At 37.8% G+C, this 13,774-nt stretch overlaps 1 protein-coding gene across 2 annotated transcripts; it reads left to right on the top strand.

Annotated features, from left to right (window-relative positions):
- The first annotated feature begins 7,703 nt into the window (after positions 1-7,703).
- armc6 (armadillo repeat containing 6) lies at positions 7,704-13,167 on the top strand. Of its 2 annotated transcripts, none has more exons than XM_047367281.1 (8): positions 7,704-7,838; positions 8,088-8,233; positions 9,282-9,367; positions 9,466-10,036; positions 10,125-10,270; positions 10,358-10,489; positions 12,231-12,368; positions 12,460-13,167. In XM_047367281.1, the coding sequence occupies exons 2-8, from the start codon at positions 8,113-8,115 to the stop codon at positions 12,670-12,672; spliced, it is 1,407 nt and encodes a 468-aa protein (XP_047223237.1). In that variant the 5' UTR covers positions 7,704-7,838; positions 8,088-8,112; the 3' UTR covers positions 12,673-13,167. The 2 variants fall into 2 exon arrangements, with proteins under 2 accessions (XP_047223237.1, XP_047223238.1); XM_047367282.1 differs by having other exon boundaries at positions 7,754-7,891.
- Positions 13,168-13,774: the final 607 nt, after the last annotated feature.

Below are 13,774 nucleotides of genomic sequence, written 5' to 3' on the forward strand. Positions count from 1 at the left end.
TTGAAAAAAAGGATACTTTTTACCCTCTGCCTCTTGTGTTGCTTTGTTATTTTCACATCCAGAGTGTCAGACTCCAGAGGGATCGCAGGTTTTCAAAATAACCGCTTTACAATAATGTGTGTCACCAAGGGGCACGTATATTATCTTCAACAAGCTGGTATTGTTCTGTCTTCAAATTGCAAACATCTGGTTTTAAATATGTTGTGACATTTACACCACATTTCTTTTCACCCTACGTCCTGTGGAGCTTGTTGCTGTTCAACGCATTTGCTCAAAAGACTCCAAATGACTTCATATAACCTCCCAGATAAATGTTTTCCACCTCCCATGACCTGAAACATGAGGCCTTTCGATGAAGTCTGCCTCAAAAAATCAATGGTCATTTTCTTCTCTGTTCTGATCCAAATGGATTGTTTTTTTGTGATCCTCATGCATTTCATCTACAGTTTCAGAGGTAAGTATCAGAAGAGAATTTGGCGTGGATCCGGGGTGTCAGATCCACCCCAGCTTTAAAAGGTGCGGTGTGTTTTGCCATATGCTGTTATGTTTTTTTTAGAGGAATCAGATTCAAACCTATTAGATTCAAACTCCCCAACTTTATTTAACTTCACAACAGTCTCCTTTGTTTTTTATTTATTTATTGATTAATTAAGCATTAATTAATCATAACTAACCTGACTCTCATCAAAGATTGCTTCCTAATTAAGACAGAAATATTATTATTGGATTTGATTACACCTAAAGTATAAAATAAACTTGTTGCAACCTGTGCTTTGCTTCTGCTTTGGGTCACAATAATGTTACATGAAAGTGGAATCATTGTGCTTTGGGCTGCAGGATGACTGCACCACCATTTAAGTGTCTCTCAACCAGAACTTTAAAGATGGGTTTTGAATGGGTCTCCTGACATGACAACGATTAAACACCTCCCACCAAGGTCACATAGGAATGGTCAAATAAAAACTCATGGGAAGGTCACAGATTGGATTTACCGGTCTCCAGACCCTATTCCTATAGAAATCTCTATAGGACAAATGTATACAGATTGTCTGTTCTGAGAAGTAGTCCATAACCCCTTCTGAGATGTGTACAAACCTGGTGAATAAACTACAAAAAACATCCTACTGATGATTGAATGATTTAACTCACAAAAAAATCCAACATTTTATTCCCACAACTTTCTTGTCAGTATGGTAAAGTTCTGTTATCTGATGATCTCCTGTGAAAACACCTTGCCTCACTTGTGGCAATGGTATATCTCTCCATCTCCAACAAACATCTCTTCATCAACTGTTATTTTATCAAATATATAAATCAATGATATCCAGATGCTGCCTAATGCACTGTTTGCTGAAAACATCCAAAATGTTTTTTTTATTTTATAGAACCACTGTTAGGTCAACTGGTTTCTCTAAATTGTCCAAAGTGCTTCACATACACACATTCACACACTGTCAGTGGTAGACTACACTGTAGCCACCGCTTCCCTGGGGTAGACTGACAGAAGTGGGGCTGCCATAAAATGTGGTGCCACCAGGCCCTCTGACCACCATCAGTAGGCAAGGCAGGTGAATTGTCTCGCCCAAGGACACAACGACTGAGATAGATGGACCGGAGTTCGAACCCCTACAACAGTTGTCTGTCGTTTTGCATAATCGTGAGGGGGAAAATGGTGTGGCTTTAAGCTATTTTACAAATAAAAACCTGGAATGTGTGGTGTCTGTTGTTCAGTACTCGTGAGTAATTACTTTGTAGAACCACATTTCGCTGGTAATTCAGCTGCAAGTATGTCTATGCCAGCTTTACACATCTAGAGACTGAAATGTCTGCCCATTCCTCTATGCAAAATAGCTGAACCTCAGTGGGACTGGATCGAGAGTGTCTGTAACAACAACAACTTTCAAGTCTTTCTCAATTGGATTTTTCTTTTGGACTTTGACTGGGCCATTCTAACACATGAATATGCTTTTATCTGAGTCATTCCTGTGTAGTTCTGGCTCGATGTTTATTGTTGTTGTCCTTCTTTTATGTTAATCTCCACCCAGTCTCAGGTTTTTTGAAGCCTCTAACAGGTTTGTTTCAGGATTACTGCATAGTTAACCCCATCTATCTTCAGATCAGCCGACCACCTTCCACTTTTAAGAAAAAATCCCCACAGATTGAACAGTGCTCTGATGGATGTTCAAAGCTTGGAATGTTGCTTTATAACCTAACTCTCCTTTGAACATCTCCACAACCTTCTCCCTGACCTTTCTGCTGTGGTCCTTGGTTTTCATGATGCTGTTCGTTCACTAATGTTCTTAACAAATTTCTGAGGCTTTCACACAACACCTATATATATATATACACATAATAAATTACACAAAGGTGGATCTGTCATTTATGTAGTGACTTCTGCCAGCAGTTTTTGCATCGGATTTTATGAAGGGGTATCAGAGTAAAAGGGTTGGAATACACACGCACACCCCACTTTTCAGACTCTCACCTGAAAGAAAGTTTTGAAGCCATGTGTCATTTTCCTTCCACATCTCAATTATGCACTACTTTGTGCTGGTCTATCACATAAAACCCAATAAAATACATATAAGTTTGTGGCTGTAATGTGACAAACTCGGGAAAGTGTTCAACGTACCCAATCTGTTCTCTCTCACATCTCAACAATAAGTTTGCTGCTAAACACACACTGCAATGCACCATACCTATTTTTAATAGTTATTCGGTTTTTACGCTGGATAAATAAACATAATATTTATTCCATTACCAAGATGAGAGCTTTTAAGATATCAGAATTTTTTGCCTTTTGTTTGTCTCTCTGTAAGATTACGCAAAAACTACAGAGCAAGAATTACAGCAAACTCAAAGAAAGAGCAAAGAGTGAGCAAAGCAACACATTTTATGCATTTTTTCTTTCATACTACAAACCAGACATCTTAACCTGCTAAAACTCCTAAAACACACCCTTCTGGAAGAAATGCGTAGATCAGAAAGCCTATAATATACTGTACGTAGCAACACTTCACATTTCATTTTCTGCAGCCGACCAAGTTGTACAGGCTTATTTGTTAAGAATGTTGCATGCACTTTTTCACTAATTCTTTATATAAAACAGTCATGAAAGTGTTGATTTTAAAGGTTAATATTACTCCGAGGGAAAACATATCATAAAGTTTCTATTTATTGTAATGAATGAAAAGCATGTGTATTACGTTTCACAGTAATCCCTGTTCAAACATCTTAATCTGTACTTTATCCTCCAATGTTAGTATAAAACGCATCTATAAATAATAAAACTGTACGTTTTTTACACTGGCAAATAAAGGTTCAAATTCACATGATATTGAAGATTTAATCAACAATACTGGCAAAGTGAAAATCCTCCCAGCGTGATGAAAACCACCAGCTCTACATATAGAATTATACTGCCACCTTCTGGAAGAAATGAGTAAGGCAGATTAAAACCTCTGGAGACAAAAAATTGCACGGAGGTGACAGAAAATAATCAAGAGAAAACTATTATCATTATGAAAAAGAAGCATGAAAACAAAACATGGGTACAAAGAAGCAGCAGAGACTTTTATTTTAACAGAAATACTGACGTCATTGCATCCAATTTAAAGCAATATAAGGAAGCTATTTGGCAAAATTTAAATGACTGAAAATGACTGAATGTTTTTCTGGTGAATAACAGTCTCAAAGCATATATACACTTCTAATACTGTGGAACGTCAAATAAGGTGTGGAATATCAATAGTTTTATGGCCTTTTGTTAATTGGCCCTTTGTGAAACCTCACATTACTCAACTTTCAGTAACTACATTACCATATAACCTATTAAATGTTTGCAAAACTGGATTAAACTAACAAACTAAATAAACTTCTATAAATATGGGAGGCCTGTGTATTAAATACACTATAATGCCATATAAGGTTACAACCCAAAATCCTTGAATTCCACCCACTTCCAGGTTCACAGGTGTAAAATCCAGCAACAAGCAGACTGCTTCTACAAACATTTATAAATGACTAAGCTGTTCTGAGATGCTCAGTGAATTCCAGCGTGGTGCTGTGATAAGAGGTCACCTGTGCAATGAGTGAGGCATATCACATTTAAAAACATTACCATCTGGCCAAACAAACAAGAAATACATAAGCAGAGGTTTATTTTTAGTGCAGTATTTCTTTAAATGTTCAGTTTTACTTTTTCCTTTATAATATCAGTCTTAAGTCTTTAAAAACACATTTGAACATTATAAATTCTTGTTTTAGCATAAATGTAGAAGTTCTGCCTTCAATTCTGCTAAAGTAAGTTAGGCATATGTCCCATTCTGATAAGTAGTTGCATCGCTCTGCTTTAATGACTAACCGGAAGAACATTTTCTTAAAATTTCAAACTTCAGTTTTCAATATTTTAATCACTAAAAATCCAGTTTTGATGCCCTGGTTCTTTTAGATTAAGAAGTAACGATCCCAGCTGCAGTCTACCAAACGACACTATGATGCTATTTCTAATTTCCTTAACCTTCATTTGTTCAGCTATCAGACATTCTTCCTTTTAGCCTCTGCAGACTTTTATGTCAGTGCCGTTGCATCAGCTCTCCTGTGTCTCATTGTTGCAGTCAGCTTCTCGTTCTCAGAGGATGTTGCACATGCTGGCAGTGGGTCTGTTTTCAGAGAAGCTGAAATGAAACTGCAGGGAGGCTGTCTGTTCTCCTAGAACTTAACAAAACAAATTGTTTTACTGAAAATCCAAGCAGGGTGTAACAACTCACTGCTTATGATATATGATGCTTGAGTGGCATTCAAATTAACAAGATACTGCAGAGTTATTCAGTGGGACCTCTCTTAATGTGATCATTTTAAATAGGTACATATAGGGTTCCTGAATTCTTCTCTTGCTGAGGAACTGTGACTAAAACACAAATGTAATGCCTTTGGTAGAATGCCTAACTTATTTGAAAGCTTTAAGGTGTTGTCAGTGTCTTTATGTGACTGTTTTCTCTGACATAAAAACATATAAAATGGTAGCAGCTTTAGTCTCGTGGTCAGTCTGGTTTGCAACTACATTCACAATTTCATCTGGTCACAGCTCCATTAAACATCAATCATTGATATAGTACAAATTATTTTCTGTTTTATTGCAAAGTTTTCAAAGTAAGTAATAAAGCAGAATAAAGGTTAGTTAGGTCTGTACTAAAAATAGGTCCTTAGATCTTCAACTAAATTAACAAAACCATAATCTATTAGATTGTATTATTTATGTACGGTGATTTGAAAAAGAATTTAGAACTCAAGAAATTGTCCCCATTTTGATATGTCAGGATCAAACATTTAAATGTAATTTATTGTGATTTTATTTGACAGACCAATTTAAAAAGTGGTCTTCAGTTTTTTTTATTCCCAAATAAACATCTAAAAAGTGTGATGTAAATGCACTCTAACTCCCTCCACATAAAATCCAGTGCAACCAATTGCAGAAGGCATCTAACTAGTAAACATACTCTGTGTAGGTGTAATTTAATCACAGTTTAAACCCAGCAGGACAACAATAATAAATATAAATTTAGAGCTACAATGGAATGGTTTGAAACAGAGCTTCTTCATCTGACTGAGATTGAGCCATTTTCAAAGATAACAAAAGAGGAAATATATTCTCTTGGTGTGTAAGGTTGCTACAGACACACCCCATAGGACTTGCAGCTGTAATCACAGCAAAAGACAGTTCTACATAGGATTGACTGACAGGGATGGATATTATTGCTTGCCACACTTTTTAGATATAAAAAAATAAATTTTGTTTTTCTTCCCACTCACAATTATGCAGTATTTTGTGTTGGTCTATCACATAAAAAACCCCAATAAAATAATTCAGAGTTTGTGATCATAATGTGACAAAATGTAAAGGAAGTTCAGAAGCCCAACCGGCATCAGCTGATAATACATTATTAAGAGTTTTTTTTTAATTTTATTTACAAAATCACTTAGTATTCCTGCAGAAGTGGAATCAAATGTTTGCTGCTGCCTAAGGAAGCTTGAAAGGAATCAATATAAAAACCAGTTCCTTAGTGCCCTCACCTTGTAGTTCCCAAACGAACATTTTAAACTGAATCCTGAAACTCTAAGAAAAGAAAATTAAGCAATTACATTACTTGTTTGTGTATTGCCAGCTTGAAGTCAGCTCTGACACTGAGATGTACTGACAAAAGTTACGAACTTAATATCTTTTTTTGTGTTATGTTCACAAAGCATTTTAACTTCAAAGAGAATTTATGCATTTTTTGTACTTCAGGGGACTCCATTTCTTTTTGTTGCATTAACATAAACATGTAAATTAACTTTACATTTGAAAAAAAAAAAAAAAAACAGAGGACCAGAGCTCCACAGGCATATCAGAGATCTTGGTGGTCAGCTGCATGGCAGGAACCATCTACTTGCTTTCCTGGAGAACATGCAGAGCCAGAGCTTCAGTTATGATCCCATCTGCCGCTCTAAGATTGCTGCACAACTGTTTGCATGTTTTGATGGAAAAGGGACGTGGTGAACAGCAAACACAGAACAAAGAAGATGAGGAAAGCAGAACTGGAGCAGACAGACCCTTCTGTTCAGATCATCTGCGCTGGACATATTTTAAGTCCTTAAAATGTCTTTCTTAATGCTGATTTTACTTACGTCGATGCAACGTACTTCATCTTGAAGACATTGATGGTGCAATATTTTGGTTTACTTAAGGGAAAAGTTGGGAACCACAGCTTAGGTGTGAAAATCTGTTGACAGAACAATGGTCCCAGGCCGATACTAAATCCTTTTGCGATGCATGTAGAAACATTTTCTCATTTGCATAAAGTAAAGAAGCTTAAATGAGTTCAGTGAACTTGAATAAGTGTGTATGTGATGATGCTTCATACTGCCAGGTGTAAAAGCAGGCTGCAGGGACAGTAAGGAGTTGGTCTGGAAAACTGGAGTTTGTGAAGCGGTGCATATGCAGAATCAGCTAAGTAAACTACAGATGTGAAAAGCACCAAGTGCATTATTCTACTGTGTTTGAGTCGCAATGTCTTTTAAGTTTTTACTCTTTTTTTATTTTGATACTGTGTTATTATCCGGGAGGCTATGTTATAACATAAACGACTGACAGAATGCTGGACGTCTGAAAATTGGCCCCCTCAAACTGGAGGACCAGGCATTAGAGATATGCACCATATATTGAGGTAACACACAGTGCAATACGTTCTATGTATTTCATAGCTAGACAGGATATTCATAAGCATATGAACCACAAAAAGAGAAATTGTCAAATATAATGCAAAAATACAGTCGGTTTGTGCAGTTGTTACGAAATTGTAGTTTTTGTGCTGTGTTTATTTTATTTTATTTTGCAAATGTTGGGCATAGAAATAATTAAATTTGGGCTTACCAAACGGGAAAATATTGAATATTCTTGCCATGCTTTATGTACATAAAAACATGTATATTTAATTACTACAATCACCCATTATCTTGAATGAAAATTAATCAAAAAAAGCTTAAAACGAAAAAAAATTCTGTACTTTTCTTTATTTTTTTCAGTGTGTGTTTTGCAGATATCTGCGGAGAACTTTATTGGTGGTAAAATAACAATGTATTTATTTATCTATTACAGCCGACTACGAAAAACCGCTAGTAGGAACGAATGTTTGCACACCTTGTTGTAACAAACAAAATATCTACGTGCACAAAGTTGGGCGGATTTTGCTATTCACCAAACTCTTTTACGTACCTACGGTCCCTCACTGTGTGTCTAGCTACGTCAACTGCGCATATTCAATCATAGTGTGAAACCGGTTGTCTGTCACTACACAGAGGTACCTGTTTGCTGTTTTTCCACTGATTTTTCAGAAGTAGCCATTAATAGGAGGTATTTACTGTATAGTACATATTTTATTTAACTCTAGACCTGCTGCTAAAACGGCAAATAAGAGGAAAAAACGTGTCATCCGTTAGCTAGCAATAGCGGGCATCATTTCCAGTTAATCCAAAGTGGGGCTTGGTTAGCCTAAAAGATGGGTCGTCTTTTAACACCACTATGTTCGTGCATTTTTTTTTAAAATCAGGTTGGGGAAGTAAAGCCGCAGGAAAATGTCGAAGCGACGGATCACCCAGGAAACATTTGACGCTGTTGTCCGGGAAAACATGGAGGAGTTTGAGATGGATCCAGATGAGGCTCTGAGGGAAGCAGTGGAGCAGTTTGAGTCTCAGGGTAAAAGAACTGGAAAATATGCACTGAAGTAATGACTCAGAGTAAGGCGATGCCACAATAGTATATGGCTTATTAAAATAGAAGGTGCTTCTACGTATGCAGTATTTTTCTAGATTTAGATGAGTGTGGAAAAATATTTATATTTCTATATTTTATGGGATCCATCCAATTCAATTCAGTTTTATTTATATAGCGCCAGTTCACAACATATGTTGTCTCAAGGCACTTCACAAAAGTCAGGTACATACATTCCATCCATTGTGATGTTTTGCATTTGTACTACAGCTGCACAATATATTGAGTCACAGTCAGGATCATAATACAGATATGTGCAAAGTACTGCTTGGATGCAGTATTTGATAGGTTGATATATTTCAAGTGCTATTCATCCATGCTGTCCATGTCAATAATATATCTGGCCAGCAGGATTACGTTTTCCTGCTCTTGATGACCACATCTCAACTATTCATTTAAAAGACTGAGATGCTAAAGTTGGCAGAGAGTGAGGGGAACGTTGTGATGATGGAAAGAATTCGAGGCAAATTTGACTAAGTGGAATCCAGTATCATCATCACAGCATTCAGCAGCGATATCCTAATAATGCTCAGTCCTTATTTATACTTTCAAAATTTCAATTTGGAAAAGGTTGTAATTTTGACTTGTAAAATTTATAGGATCCTGAACTATTGATTTGTAATTTTGGGAACTGATGAATGAAAACTTTGTCTAATATACATATAGATTTGACCTTTGTGCAATGAGACTTAGATGACATACAGATCTATGATGAATCAGTTTAAGTGCAAAGCGCATCAAAAAAGGTGCAAAAATGGTCTGTCTGATATCTAAAACAAAAGCAAGAACATTCCAAACATTAACAAAAATTAAGTGTAGTTTTACCAAATGGCAAACAAAATATTTGTAGAACACTCAGTTGGATATGGAAAGCAAAGACAAATTTAACCTTGTTTTAAATGGAACAACTGCATCATAATGACATGTAAAAATATGGCCACAGCATATAACATAGGTTTTATTTCTAATGCAGGTGTGGATCTCAGTTGCATAGTGCAGGTTGTACCAATGGGGTCATCTGATGACAGTCAAGGAGAGCAAACGCATGAGGTCTTACAGGTGAGTCTTGATCCAACTGATAAAAAAAACACCCATTTGGTACACAAACATCTTATTACATTTATTTTTACTGTGTTTGCATTTTTTTCTGATTGCAGGCTTTGGAATCTCTCAGGGTTGGAAAGGACACCGCTGCCCTACCTGATGTGACAGCAGACATAAAATGCTTCACTGAGCAGTGCTCACTTGGATTTGCGCGGAGGTACCTGGCTGCTCAGAAAGGCGCGTACCCCATCGTCCTCTCCTACTGCAAAAAGAACATGGAGGAGCAGGATTCTGCCCTTGCTGCGCTGTCTGCTCTGGCAGCGCTGACAGATGGACAGCCAGACCTGTTGGACGAGGAAGGACGGCAGTTCCTTTTAGATGTTCTTCAGAAGTACCAGGTAGATTCCTCGGTGACGTGTGCCGCCATCTGTGTGGTGCGTCACTGCTGCATAAAACATGAGCAGAACAGGCAGGATCTGGTTAAAGGTGGCGTCCTGCCGCTGCTGACTGGTGCCATAACACGACACAGTGGATCCGCTGAGCTTGTTAAAGAGGCCTCGTCTGCTCTCAGGGTCATAACCTTTGATGACGATGTCCGAGTTACTTTTGGGCACGCTCATGAACACGCCAAGAGTATTGTCCTCGAGCACAGTGGACTGAAGATTTTAATTGAGGCTGCAAAAGGTAAAGCCAGCAAAACAGTTGTTTGATCATTAAATAAAGTACATTTCATTACTGTAATATATTTATTGTATGCATGTCTCCCTCACAGCTCACCTTAGCAACACTTCTGTTCTGAGCGAACTGTGTGCAACTTTATCCCGACTGGCTGTCAGGAATGAGTTTTGTCAAGACATCTGTGATCTGGGAGGATTAAAATTCATGATGACTTTACTTGCAGACAGCTACGAGTCACCGGTAGTCTACACAGAAAAACAGAACGTTGCAAAGCAGGTTTAAGAGTGCTTTTCTTCTTCTTCTCTGAATTGTTTATTGTTCTTGCAGGAGTTGGTGCGGCAGGTCCTTAGTGCCATACGTGCAATAGCAGGAAATGACGATGTGAAGGACGCGGTTGTAAACGCTGGTGGTGTTGACCTTATTGTTATTGCCATGAACCGACATACGAGCAACCCTGCTGTAAGTTGTTACACCTAGACACTACATAAATACTATTTATCTGGCTGTATCTTTAAATGTCTTGTACAGCACCGTGTAAAAGTATCCCAGCTTGTTAACATTTTGTCTGAGTGCAGCCACAAACTGATTTATTATTTTGAGAATTCATGTGATAGGCCAACACAGGGTAAATGATACATGATTCTGAAAATTACCTCCATCCATCTTTGATCAGCTTTCCTGTCCCTGCTGAGGAAAACCATCCCCACAGCATGATACAGCCTCCAGCGTGCTTCACCGTGCGTATGGTGTGTTCAGGGAGATGTGCACAAAGAATTTTGCACACAGGCCAAGAAGTTTTGGTGTCCTTTCTCCACGTTTGCTTTGTCCACTACATAAACTGTGGGAAACCACAAATGCGATCTTTTAAGGCTTTCTTTCAATAACCGCCTTCTTCCTGTCACAAATTTGGAGTTTGACCTGACTGCTTCTATTTATTTATTTATTTATTTTTGAGCCATTCGGACTTGCTGGTGTGTTTCTGATCATTGTCCTGCTGCAGAAACTAAGTGTGCCTGAGCTTGAGGTCATAAACTTATGGCTGAACCAGATCCTTCAGAATTGTTGCCAGAGAGCAGATTTCATGGTTTTAATAATTACAGCAAGAGTCCAGGTCCTGAACTGGCCCCATACTGTAACACTACTGGTGCCGAGTTTGACTGTAAGTGTGATCCTTTCCTGAAATGCTGCATTAGTTTTGCTCCAGATGTAAAGGGTTGTACAACTTTCAAAAAAGGTTCACTTCTGTCTCTTCAGTCCACAGAAAACTTTCGTAAAATTCTTGGGGATCATCACCATGGTTTTGGTGAATGTAAGACGGGTCTTTGTCTTATTTTTGGTCCGTAGGGGTTTTCACCAATGCAATTTTTTGCCCAGTCTCTTTCTTAGTGTTGAATCATAAACACTGAGCTTAACTGAGACAAATGTGGTCTGCAGGGCTTTAGATGTTGTCCTGGGTTATTTTGTTTAGTGACCTTCTGGATGATGAGTCAGAAGTAATTTGAATGGGCCGGCGACTCCTGGGAAGGTTCTCCACAGTTCTATGTTTTGTCAATTTATGGATAATGGCTCTTACTCTGGTTCACTGGAGTCCCAGATGCTTAGAAATTGCTTTGTAACCCTTTCAAGACCGATACATATGAATTAAATAGTCTCTCACCTGTTGTTGAATTTCTTTAGATCAGGGCATGATGTGTTGCTTTCTTTTTGCCTACTTCACGCTGTCAGGCAGGTTGTATTTGAGTGATTCTTGATTTTAATGGACAGGCGATAATCAGGCCTGGTTGTGGCTAGTGAAACTGAACCTGAACATATTGTTAATCAAGAAGGCTGCAATACCACATTGGTCCAGGTTGGTTTGCTTGTTTCCTTTAATAAATGAAACTATGAAACTACTATGATTGTTGCTTTTTGCATTTTCTCAGGTAATTTCTGTCTGATATTATAGTCTGAAGATTTGAAGCATTTAAATCGTGACAGAATAAAAACCGAAGGGGGAAAATGTCTTTTCACCGCACTCTAACTTCTTCCTTACATTTCAAAATTATGAGCAACGTTGTGTTGGCCTAACATAAAATCCCAATAAAACATATTGTTGTTTGTGATTGTAAGGGGACTAAATGTGTAAACGTTCAATAGTGTGAATATTTCTACAAGGTGGTTTTGGATACACAAATTATGACTTCTGAGTGTTCTCCTGCAGGTCTGTGAGCAGGGCTGTGCATGCCTCTCTGTTCTTGCCTTACGAAAACCCAACAACTGTAATGTCATCATGGAGAACGGAGCTGCCATTGCCGCCGTGCAGGCAATGAAGACTCATCCTGATGCAGCGAATGTACAGGTAACATGAAATGACTAAAACCAGTTATACTCACTTAGAGGCGGAGACTGCAGCTCTTTGTCTGCTTTTTTCTCCCCCTTTTATCAAACAGAAACAAGCATGCATGCTGATTAGAAACCTTGTTGCAAGAATGCCTAACTACAGCCTGCAAATCCTGGAGCTGGGAGCAGAAGGTCTGATAGCTCGGGCTGTGCAGACACATGAGGACTGTGGTGATGTGGGTAAAGCTGCTCTCAGAGATCTGGGTTGCAAAGTGGAGCTTCGAGAGCTGTGGACTGGGAAACATGGCAGCATCGCCAACTAAGAGTGGAGTAAAACAACAGTACAGATGTTACAACTTTAATATCTGCAGAAAATGCTGTAAGATTGCTGCACTGTGCTCATGGACAATAATTGAATACAAATAAAACCTACCTGGCTACGATGTTGATGTTGGTAGAGTGAAACGCAGTGCAAAAGGATTTTGTATAGCTTTTGTTCTTTTTGTTTTATTTCTTCCATTTTTATGTTCATGAGATATTCGTTTTAGGGCTTTCTTCTTGAATTTGCTGTGTAGCACTGTAATAAATTTGCTCCTATGTTGGCTGAACCACATTTCTAACACCAATTGAATGCCTTATACTACTTTATTTATAGTTTGTGATTTCTTTATCTTTTTATTCTTATTTTTAAGCATCTCGATATTATACAGTTTTGCTTTTTGCGAGCATTTTTAATTGGTGTTTCAGTGACTATTCATAAAACAACCATTTCCAAACATTCCCTGTATAAAAAAAAGTAAACAAATGTAACAAAAGTATTACATTTGGTTTTTTATTATTGCCCAATGACAGCTGGAGGTAGGCACCAACCCCCTGCAACCCTGCAAAGACAAGTGGGTATTAACAATGGATGGAAGATCATCTTGTGTGAAATATCCAGGAGAGATACACAGGATGTAACACTGCCGTCTTTTTATAGCAATAAGAATCACACATTTTATAGTTAATTTGTTTTAAATGTTTTTTTTTTATGCTGACTCACAACAAAAGTAATATTAATGTAAAACAGATTAATTCATTCCAATTTATTTTAATACAGTGTAGTTTATCCAATGCTATTCAACATTTCTATTCAAGTTTATTTCTCACAAATCAATGCTGTAGAGTCAAATTGACCTATTTAATCAAATTCATTTTGTTAAAAGGTTTACTGTAAACCAGCAGAATGGAACGTTTCACAGGCTGGACGGTCATTTTTGATGAATTTCCCGCTGCTGAGCATCTTCAAGTCAGGGATTCTGGTGGGATTTCCTCTGCACAACCTCTACTAGAACCTTTCACAACCACTGATTGATTGAAGGTCTGGGTCTTCACTCGTCCACTCAAAAACACTACATTTACTCTTCATTATTCAACATTTATTAA

This window comes from Girardinichthys multiradiatus, chromosome 6 (assembly GCF_021462225.1).
Source record: "Girardinichthys multiradiatus isolate DD_20200921_A chromosome 6, DD_fGirMul_XY1, whole genome shotgun sequence".
Taxonomy (NCBI): Eukaryota; Metazoa; Chordata; class Actinopteri; order Cyprinodontiformes; family Goodeidae; genus Girardinichthys; species Girardinichthys multiradiatus.

What these genes read in the sequence shown, in the direction of transcription:
- armc6 (XM_047367281.1), top strand. Translation starts at nt 8,113, where the DNA reads ATGTCGAAGCGACGGATCACCCAGGAAACATTTGACGCTGTTGTCCGG. An exon ending in GGAGCAGTTTGAGTCTCAGG is followed by an intron (nt 8,234 to 9,281) that starts GTAAAAGAACTG and finishes TTTCTAATGCAG; the next exon opens with GTGTGGATCTCAGTTGCATA. An exon ending in GACATACGAGCAACCCTGCT is followed by an intron (nt 10,490 to 12,230) that starts GTAAGTTGTTAC and finishes GTTCTCCTGCAG; the next exon opens with GTCTGTGAGCAGGGCTGTGC.